This window comes from Prunus mume, linkage group LG2 (genome assembly GCF_029339155.1).
Source record: "Prunus mume cultivar Tortuosa linkage group LG2, ASM2933915v1, whole genome shotgun sequence".
Classification (NCBI taxonomy): Eukaryota; Viridiplantae; Streptophyta; class Magnoliopsida; order Rosales; family Rosaceae; genus Prunus; species Prunus mume.
The window spans coordinates 5,354,810-5,365,848 of NC_142699.1; the positions used below are offsets into that span (position 1 = coordinate 5,354,810).

The following is an 11,039-nucleotide window of genomic DNA, read 5'->3' on the forward strand; positions in this document are numbered from 1 at the left end:
TTTCATACGAATGTGCTAAACAGCTTCTGATGTCCTGCCAGCACTAATAAGCCTATTTTAATCATTCACGCTAAGAACTATTAAAATATGATATCCTGCCGATGCTAAATAAATAAGTCTTACTTTAGGACAAACAAAATATTTATATATATATATATATATATTTTAAAGGTGTTAATTTAATTTTTAAATAACTCAAATTTAAGAAGAAGAAAAATTGAAAAACAAACACAAACCACTTCATTATAAAGGACAAACAAAAATATAAAACACTAATATATTACAAATGTAAATAATTACATAAATTAAAAACAAAAAGTTAAACAAGAGTCTACAGAAATTCACTATAAATAAGAAATAAACTTAGAACTAAAAAACAAGTCTAGTGGCACTTGCGTCAGCACGAGATTAATAGTAATTTTCTTTTCAAAGAAATATTCTAAATTATATTTATTTTCATGTATAGAAAGAAGAATTAAACTCGGGTGACTTAATTCACGTCTGTGACTAATATTAATGTTTATAAAACTATAAAAAGATAAATAAAATCAGTGCCTAGATTGGCGATCGATCTTCACACCATCACATGTGCTCATTATTGTTGTTGTTTATTCATGAAATCAAAATCAAATGTATTAGATCCTGCGGCCATGGTTCTTTTCTTGATGTCAAATGCTTCTTCAAAATAAGGCAAGCAAAATTGTGCAGGGGGGAATGAGGGACCCACTTGCTCTCCCATTCTTCATGCATGGATCTTCTGCCACGTATTGCACAATTATTCCCTTTTTATTTTTAATTGTTGAACTCGAACCAAAGTTGTTGCTTTCTTCAAAATTAAACAATACATTCAAAATCATGGATTTTTCTTGACCAGTCTCCACACGACACGTAGCCTTGTAATCAGATGTGATGCCTTACCTCGGAACCACGTCGAAAGTTGATCGTTTGAAAAGAACTCAACCCACCACAACAACAAAAAAGAATAACGAAAAGAGGAAGCAACGCAAACACTAAACACTAAACACTCCAAAGTGCTTTCTAATCACGTGTTATCTTTAATTATGTCGTTTAGATTTTTTATCACATCTTTTTAAGTGAATATTTCCAAAGTTTTTACTTTCTCAGTGTGCGTATTTTCATCTACTTTTTTTTGGGCATTGCATTTGCAAGTTATCTTTGGTTTTTATTTACTTTGACATGGACTTAATTACCAAATTATTTTTATGCATTTGATTAAGCAACGTAATCAAACTGGTTAAGAAATTCTTGTGTTTTCGATTAATGTATGAGACGTAATGTAATTTTCTTTGATCAATTGGTTAACCACACGTATTAAATTATTAATGTTGAGGAAGAATCTTGATTCTAAAGTTAGTGCAAGACAAATCATTGTCTTAACCATGAAATTGTGTTAGTGTAAGACAATGATTTGTCTTAACCATGAAATTGTGGTCTTCTAATCATGTAATGTAAGGATTCTAGAGGTTTGCATGTTCAAAAATATACTCAAGACTTATTGGATTACTCTTGTACATATTCTATTTGAAGTACAAGAGATAATGGAATTCCTAATTCTATATGGATTGAACAACCTAATCCTAATGCAACTAGAACACTTGACAGCTCCTTGATGGGCAAGGCTTTCAAGTGATGCATATATATATATATATATATATATAGAGGTCCCTTTTCTAGCAATAAATACGCTAAAACACAGCTCTCACCCAATCTAGAGAAATAGCGCTAAGAGTTGCATAGAGAAGAAGATCCTCTACAACCAAGATGTCAGACCAAGGTTAGTGTTGAGCTATGAAAGTCTAGTTAAGTTTTACAGTTAGTTCACTTGAAAAACAAAATTCCAGAAAAATGATGCCTACGATGTATTTTAGATCATGGCATTTTTTGATCGTCACTAGATAGGGACTCATCACATATATATATATATATATATATTAGTATAAACGATAATCTAAACTATAGGAGATGAAGATTTAAGCATGGTCGATATACATACACACACATATAGTTTTAGAAACTAGTATTGTCCATATACATACACACATATATATATATATAATACGGAAAGAATGTAACAAAAATTGTACATCTATACGTAAATTTGTATGTCATGTATTAAAAAAATATATATCTCTAACTAATTTTTTTTTTTCGTTTTTTTTTTCCTCATGCAGCGGTAAACCTCAGGTTGCGTATATATACTTCTACCCCTAAAAATCTAAAATGGAAAATGCATGAAAGGAGGGTGAGATGTCTCCTTTTTTGGAAAATTAATTTTCTTCTTCTTTCCAGCTACTGTATTCTTGTCTACACATGGAAAAATGTCACATGAGAGGGCCCCTCATCAGCTACTGTATTATACAAAGTGAAGAAAGACAAGAGGAGGGGTGAGACTCACGAGAACAAGAAGGGCTTGTTTATTGAGGCAAAGAAAGAGCCTTGAAGATTAATGCAAAATTGCTTTTCCAAATATCACTTTTGTCTTCTTTGCTAGTTTTATTCGTCATCTGGTACTGGCTGCTATTTTGGATATGTCCTGTCCTGGTGTACAGTTCAGACAATGAAATTTCTTTGTACATTTCTGATCGACCTATATATAACTTGCAATATTTCTGCAATCATGGAGTCCTTTTCATAGACGCCGTAACCCTTGTGTTCTGGCTTCTCTCATCTCGTGGGTATGTTCGTACACACAAATTTTTTCTTTTTTTCAATCTAATTCAAAAGGAAAAGAAAAGCAAGAAACAAATTTTAAAAAAGTTGTAAAAGATCATCACGTGCTAGATTTTTAACCTAATCCTTGACCATGATTGAATTCTCTAGAGTATATATATTAGTTATTTCAAGCATTACTTTGACATGGCCATGGAGTTTCATCCATATTCCAAATCGTAGTACATGTTAAAAATAACTTTTCTCTTCCCATATGCAATGAAACATAGCCCAGCAGTAATGCTATTAGTAAAATATTGCAAAGATAAAGTAAGAAAACAAATACGTGACACAAGTAGAATATCTATCTATAGTTCCTTATAAGATTTTATTAGGTTTCTTAACTTTTCAATATAGGATATTTTTTTCACATTCTTACACAACTTTGCACATGTGAAGACATTTCAAGTCTAATAAGTGGAAAGACTTAACATAATACCATACAAAAAGTTAAGATTTTATGCTAGAATCAATTGGCAATGATGGAAGTCCAACTTCTTCTAAGCCTTTAGTATGGGTTTTTCAATTTTCCAATGTGAGACATTTATCATATTTTCATACTACCGAAGTCAGACTATGAATTTGAACTACATATCTCTATCAAAACAATAACGCGTTGCTTGAAAGAGTTATATGGTGCATTAGGTTTTGATGTGAAAACCATGTAAGATTAGACCATACGTACATGTTAAGACTTGTGGATCCGAGTGCAATGCACGCAACTAGAGAGAGAGAGAGAGAGAGAGAGAGAGAGAGAGAGAGAATCATAATCCAGTTAATTTATGAGTGTCGTCTGGGGGGCACATGCAGACCATCCTCTCCATCAATGCAACTCATCTCTTGACTCAATCGTCTTGAGATCCACAGGGCCACACTCACCCCCACCACTCCTGCGGCTTTATCAGGTCGGTAGAAGACTTTGTTGCCATATAACCTAGGGAAACTCACAACGTACCTAATTAACGCAATTATTTTTCATATTTATCTTGATTAAATTATGTACATGCATAATATCATAGAATCAGGTCAAAGGTGAGGGAGAGTTATTTAATTTAAAAATGATTTTAATCGGTTAAGATCCTAATTAGGAAGAGAGAGAAAAAAAAAACAGAAGCTTTAGCCCAAGTTGAAGGATAAACCAAATTTTCGCATCTACCGGAGCTGCTGGTTGTGTTGTGATCACTTGTTAACATTTGTACAATGAGCACTTGTACACATGGCTTTGGTTGCGATCACTTTTAATGCCACATGCATTTCATTCCTAGCTGAGGACGTCTTCACTGATATGAGTTAGAAAAAACTTTTCTACGTACATAAATTACTCCAAATATAATTGGAGTCTAAAATTTAATTTTAAACTTTAGTGTCCAAGAAATTCTTGGGTGCATGTATCATATCGTCATATGGTGTTATAGTCCACTTATATTATAACACATGTATTTATTAACATTATATTTTAATTCATTATCCACCTAAATTATATATTCTTTATGTTTTATTTATTTTTTATTCGATTTTACCCTTTTTTTAAGGACTTTTTTTATTATTAAGATGAGCGAAAATATACTAAATTCACACACACTATATAAATACTATGACTAAAACCCATGACCTTTCTTAGAGGAGGAACAATTACTCTAAATCACTGCGGGTTTTTTGCATTCAATTTTACCTTATAGTATGATGAATTTGCAATAAAGTGACCCAACACACATCTCCGATGTAGTTTTCTTAATCACTTAATCTACAAATCCTTTGTAGTTAATAGATAAATTTTGCTTAGCCTATGTATATGCATTTCCATAATTGTCATATTCATCATCTAAAACTTAACTAATGTTTTTAGGCTAATTTAATATCATATGCGTTGGTTCAAATTGAACACAATATTTAAGATAGGATCTCTTAGTCAGATCAAATGTCTCCTTATGTTATTCATCATTTTTCAATTCTTTTATCCAAAAAAAAAGAGTATTAGAGAATATTTAAATTTCTATCAACAAAAATTTAACTCAAATTCAAATAAATTTGTTATTTTTGAATTAGAAACATTTAATTTCTGAGGGGAAAGTTATCAAATTTGAAATAGAAATAATCTTTGTGGGGTTTATGATTTAAGTGGTAAAACATTAAAAAAAAATTTCTTTTACTAGATTATTGCCTTTCTTTTTAATAAATTATAGAAAAGGAAAGAGAGAGAGAGAGAGAGAGAGAGACAGAGTAGAAGAAGAAGTTTAGATGGGGAACAATCTTTTCTTGAAAGTAAATGAAATTACCATCTGTTTCTGTCCTCCTCCTTTAAATTCGTTTTCGTTTATGTAACCGAATAGGTACTCCCTCTGCCGCTTGCCATTGCTAATAAACAGACCAAACTACCAAGAGCAAGCAAAGCGGCAAAAACCCAGAAAAGCAAAAAAGCAAAAACAGCATAAACCCAAACACAATTGGCCGAGTTCAGCCGAACCGGCTTCAGCTCAGCGCACAAACCCACGAACCCAAGAAGCCCACAAAAACCCACAAACCAAAGACGCAGTCTTTTATTCACATTCTTCTCTTCGTTTGGATTTGTGTGCAAAAATGGCTCTGAATGCCTGAGCTTTAGATACCCAGATGCAGAAGAAGAGGTGGATAGCATTGACCGCACTGAGGAAGGTGCTAACGTGCGCCATATGCTCAATAGCGCTAGTGGCTCTCTTCTCTGTCCACGTACCTGTCTTCCCTTCTTCAAAGGTCCCTAACTTCTCTGACCCCTTCAAGCTTCCCACGGTGATCCCCAAACCCAACCCCTCTCTGTTTTCTCTTTCTTTTTCTTTCTTCTCTTATTTTCGGAAAAAGCAAAAGCAAAAAATTCAATTTCATGATCTTTTAAATTCTTTTTCCTTTTGTTGTTGTTGAGAATTTCTTTGTACCCTCTTCCACAATCAGTGGGATTTAGATTTTGATCATCACCATTTGTTTGTACCGCTGAAAATGCTGTTGGGTTTGCTAATTTTTTATATATAAAAAGGCCTGTAGATTTCAATCTTCTTTTTATTATTACCATGTATGTGTTTCTGGATCTTTGACTTAATATCCGAGTGGTTTTTGTTTTTAGTTTCATTTTGTTATGTTTATTGGGGATTAGGTGTGGATGCTCATTGACTACGATTGACTTCCCATATGGGGAGTTTCTTTCATAAGTGTTTTTGTTTCTTAAAAAGAAAAAGGAAAATAAAGTGTGTTTTTTTTGCCTTTTACATTTTGTTTCTGGAAAATATTTTGTGGGTTGATCTGAATTTGTTTGTATTGTATGTTTTACTTATTTTGTAGCAACATGATATTAAATACCAGAAGTTGAGCGCTGAGCAAAGCTGGACACTGGAGCTCGCCCCGCCCCATCTGTTGAAAGCACCTCTGCCTTCTCGCAAGGTTTTGTCTTTTGATCATAACTTATATAATTGATGGTTTCTTTATGTGTTGCGTTTGATGACTGATAATCGTGACAAATGAGAAAAGATAAAGAAGAACAGTTTTGAAAATCTAAACTTCAATTGGGAATAAAATACTAAGAAACAAGGATATAATTTGTGTATGCTGATTTTTTTTTTTTGGAGGGAAGAAAATGCTCTATACCCCTTTAGTTAGCACTGAGGACTTAGTTCTGACTCTTATAGATTTAGATACATTTGTTCATGTGAAAAAGTTATGCATCTTTCATGTTTTCACTCCTTTAGACTTGACAGTTGGATGGTTCAAGTGGGACTGTGGAAACTGACAAGCTATGGAAGCCTCCACCAAATCGAGATTTTGTGCCATGTGTAGAGCCAAGTCCCAATTATACATGTAAGTTACTAATTCAGCTCTATTATGTAGCCAAGGCATATCCTTGGTGTTGCTAATATCTATTTTGCTGTTGTTTATTCAGCTCCTACAGAGTCACGTGGTTACCTGCTAGTTCATACAAATGGTGGGCTCAACCAGATGCGTGCTGGGGTTTGTAAACACTCCTTTCTTATATGTCTTGTTCTGTGAAATATATGTTGATTGATTACTTCATTGAATATTTCTTGCTAGACATTGATCCTGTCAAAATTTTGGCTTTGGAAACAGAAGTTCTTTTTATTGGTTTTCTCATTGGTAGATCATAGGAGAAAGAGAACTTGGACAACGGCAGTCCTCTCTAATATGTCACATAGAGTTCCCAATTTATCATTTATTCCATAAGCGTTGAAATAAGCCTTTTTCCTCGTCTCTTTCTCCGTACTAAATAAGGCACCTAAGCTCCTCTCCCATTATTTTTATGCAGAATAAATAGTTGCATTAATTGATTGACTGATGCACTTAAGATAGCTTTCTGTAAGTGCATGTGGTAAAAATAAATATGGAGTTCATGGGTGCACACTTTTGACTTGGCTGAACAGAGGTGGACTTTTGTGAGGTTATGTTTGTACCTATGTAATATTTAGATAAAATGCATGATTTAACAGACAGAAAACCTTGAAACTGCCCAATTTTTAGCGCTGCAGTGTAGCAGCAACACTTTATGCCACCAATGTATTTGCCTAACTGATTGTTGTGTTTCAGTCTACACAAAGAAGCCATAGAATGTTTCGTTTGACTATATGTATATGAAAAGTTTATCATGAATTATCCATTATTTGATGAATATCATCATCTTACTGTTGCATGGAGCTAAAATGTGTTTGTCCTTGAATTGCAGATATGTGACATGGTAGCTGTAGCCCGTATCATAAATGCCACTCTAGTAATTCCAGAACTTGATAAACGATCATTTTGGAAAGACTCTAGGTAGCACTGCGGTTTGTTTCACTTACTGAGTCATTCTTTCTTTTTTCTTAGCTTTTATGTCAGTGATGCAAAAACTTGTTTCATTTCTTTGTTACACAGCAACTTCTCAGATGTTTTCGATGAAGATCATTTTATCAATGCTCTAGCTGATGATGTCAAAATTATAACAAAGCTACCTAAGGAACTGGCCACTGGTACCAGAGCGGTTAAGCATTTTAGAAGCTGGTCTGGTATGGATTATTACCAAGAGGAGATAGCTAGCCTCTGGGAAGAATATGAGGTGTGGTTTCTGGAACACTCTGGTTTATGCAATTTATTTTATAAGTTCTTTTTTGAAAATCATCGTGTTAAACATATTATTCTTTTCCTAAGGTTATTCGAGCTGCCAAATCTGATTCTCGCTTAGCAAATAACAACCTACCTCTAGATATACAGAAGCTTCGCTGTCGTGCTTGTTATGAAGCTCTACGCTTTGCACCTCAAATTGAAGCAATGGGAAAAGTAAATACTTAATTCTAAACACTCATTTGATTTCTGTAGTGTCTATGTAACTTTTTGTCATGCTCTATAACCATTTTTAAAGTTTTTTCTTATTTCATTAATGTTGTAGTTGTTAGTTGATCGGATGAGGTCCTTTGGTTCTTATATTGCTCTGCATTTACGATTTGAGGAGGACATGCTTGCCTTTAGTGGATGCACACAGGATTTATCTCCAGCCGAAGCTGATGAACTAAGGATCATTCGGTAGGAAATGCTGATATGGCGAGCAGTTCTGTTATTTTATTGATAGTCCTTGCTTTTTGGATACCTGAGTTTCTCATTTGGAACTTGTAGAGAAAACACCTCATACTGGAAAGAAAAGGAAATTGATCCCATAGAACGGAGATCCAAAGGGTTTTGCCCCTTAACTCCAAAGGAGGTTGGGATTTTTCTTAGTGCTCTTGGGTACCCATCAAACACACCGATATATATTGCTGCTGGAAAGATATATGGGGGCGATTCTCATATGGCTGCTCTGCGATCCCGTTATCCAATACTGATGAGCAAGGTATGGTTGATGCTTATGCTTGATTTTCTTCATTTTGTTGAGTAACTGAGCGACAAATGGAATATTATAAGAATTTTGAAATGTCCGTGGTTGGGCTTGAAGTGAACATTGAACAACATTCAAATTTACAGAGATTATAGATGAAAAGTGTGATGCACAATATTTAATTGAATATTTTGACCACATACATTATTATAATTTTAATCTGATAATGGGCAGGCCAGATTGGACCAATTAATCCCTTTGGAGCCAAAATTACTTACAATTATAATATCCGACATAATAGCATTCATGTGCATTTCACTGTGATCTGGCTGTACATCATTAAGAAAAAAGACCACCAAAGTAGAATTTATCTATAAAGTTGTGAGGGCTTCAAGATTAGGGTTTCTTGGGGTGAGCACTCGTAGCATGTTAGTATGAATCTGCTGATATAGCACTGAAGGTTACCAAAGATAAGACATATGAATCAAGAGCCATGTGGATCAACATGCACAACTCCTCAATTTCTTTCAGAAATGTAAAAAATGACATCAGAGCAGCAATTCTCTTGGATGAAGGTGGAAATTTAACCTGCAAGTCAATCATGAGTGTCAAAGTTATCTTTTCAAAATTCACCGCCTTTCTTTTGGGTGTCAATACCCGCAGGAACCTCATTTCTGAAAGAAACTGTGATGGGTTGGGTGTTGCTGAGTGTATGTAAAATCTTAAGTGATCTTTTGCTTGGTGTTATGCTTGTCAGTCATTTATAAGTATGAGGCATTTAAGTTAGTTTTGTTGACTCTGATGGATCTGTATGACTGGGCTAACAGATGAAGAAAGTGAGTGCTGTCTTTCTTCTGCTACTGTATTTAGATTTTTTTATTTTCAAGGGGAAGAGGGTGAGATATCCTTACTTAAAAGTATCATGAGGACAAAGTCAGCATAGATTCAAATAATTATTTGGAAAATTGTGGAAGTACAAATCATCTGTCTATTAGTCTGTGAAAGTAAAAAAAATACCATTTTGATTTTTTAATTCATTTGTATATGCATAGTTTCGGGGGATGGATGGGTTGCTATAATCCAAACATATGGATTAATTTGTCAATACTGCTGTGATGATTTGTCCATTTATTGGTCTTAACTTTCAGGAAACGTTGGCATCCGTTGAGGAGCTTGAACCTTTTACCAATCATGCATCTCAAATGGCTGCCCTTGACTACATTGTTTCAGTTGAAAGTGACGTATTTATACCTTCGTACTCCGGAAACATGGCGAGGGCAGTTGAAGGCCATCGTCGCTTTCTTGGACACAGGAAAACAATATCTCCTGACAGGCAAGCCGATTTCATTTCTGGATATAAGTAGAGTTGAACTACTCCCAATACCATTCTATGGTCATAAAATGCTGCAAACTGAATCTGTTTTTATGCTTTTGTGTGTTCATCAGGAAAGCACTTGTTCGCCTGTTTGACAAACTTGAGCATGGAACTCTGAAGGATGGCAAAAATTTATCAAATAGAGTTATTGAAATGCACAGGAAACGGTATGTGATTTCTCAATTTCTCACCAAAAGCTTTGAAGTTCCATGAGAATCACTTTTAGCCCAACATATATAATTTCTGGCTATTGTGTAACTGCAAAACATCCACAACTTCTAGTTTTCTCAAATTTATTGTATAATTGATGGTCTGCAATGTGGTTACACAGGCAAGGCTCCCCGCGGAAGAGAAAAGGTCCTATTTCAGGAACTAGGGGCACAGAAAGGTTTCGTTCAGAAGAACCCTTTTATGTGAACCCTTTACCAGATTGTTTGTGTAAAAAGGAATTGCCAATGCAAACAACTCTCTAATCGCCTCAGATACTTGCAAGATTGTTCCTTTTGAAAAAGATTCCTGTGCCGGAAGTGTGATGACACCAATCATTCTTTGAAATTTATTCCAACTTTACAAGCTGGTGTTGCCATTGTACGGATAGGGACGCGGAGTATGTATATCCTGAGTTTAGATAGCTGCTGGTGGTGGTATATCATAGTGTTGAAGAAGAGCAAAATGCAAGAGTATGCAGGTCGGGGAATGAATTGCCGGAGACAGGGCCTTCCATTTATGACCAAGGCATGTGCTTTGCGAAGTTGGCCTGGTTTCCACTTTCTAGAATTGGATAAAATGATTCACTGGGGATACGAAAATAGTTTATTGTTTGTCTCGGAAGTAACATGCTCTCTTCATGTATTCATGGTCACTAGATGCAATAAAAGTGAAAGAATTCCTTTGTTATTTCTGTTATCGTTTTCATTCCTTTTTTTTCGTTTATTGGCAGCCCATCGCAAAACATGTCTACATTTCTTTCCGTCTTTTCTTTTCATTCTTATTTCTAAGATCTGTGATTCAGTAATTTCTGGCCGTTGATGCATTCGAAGAATGATTTGTAGTTAAATATGATCTCAAGATTAGGCACGTGTAGCCGATTTTTAATGGTTGATACATGTGAGG

The 11,039-nt window shown here is 34.7% G+C and overlaps 1 protein-coding gene and 1 long non-coding RNA gene across 3 annotated transcripts; both read left to right on the forward strand.

Moving 5' to 3' along the window:
* Positions 1-1,654: 1,654 nt before the first annotated feature.
* On the forward strand, positions 1,655-2,636 carry LOC148919476 (uncharacterized). Its single transcript, XR_016124627.1, has 2 exons — positions 1,655-1,795; positions 2,193-2,636. It is a non-coding gene; the product is annotated as an uncharacterized LOC148919476 (long non-coding RNA).
* Positions 2,637-4,947: 2,311 nt separating this feature from the next.
* On the forward strand, positions 4,948-10,823 carry LOC103319569 (O-fucosyltransferase 7-like). 2 transcript variants are annotated; one of them, XM_016792175.2, is made up of 12 exons: positions 4,948-5,460; positions 6,040-6,138; positions 6,453-6,552; positions 6,635-6,702; positions 7,430-7,518; positions 7,618-7,798; positions 7,891-8,019; positions 8,129-8,262; positions 8,353-8,566; positions 9,700-9,884; positions 9,998-10,093; positions 10,258-10,823. In XM_016792175.2, the coding sequence occupies exons 1-12, from the start codon at positions 5,341-5,343 to the stop codon at positions 10,397-10,399; spliced, it is 1,557 nt and encodes a 518-aa protein (XP_016647661.1). In that variant the 5' UTR covers positions 4,948-5,340; the 3' UTR covers positions 10,400-10,823. The 2 variants fall into 2 exon arrangements, with proteins under 2 accessions (XP_016647661.1, XP_008219343.1); XM_008221121.3 differs by having other exon boundaries at positions 4,971-5,496.
* Positions 10,824-11,039: the final 216 nt, after the last annotated feature.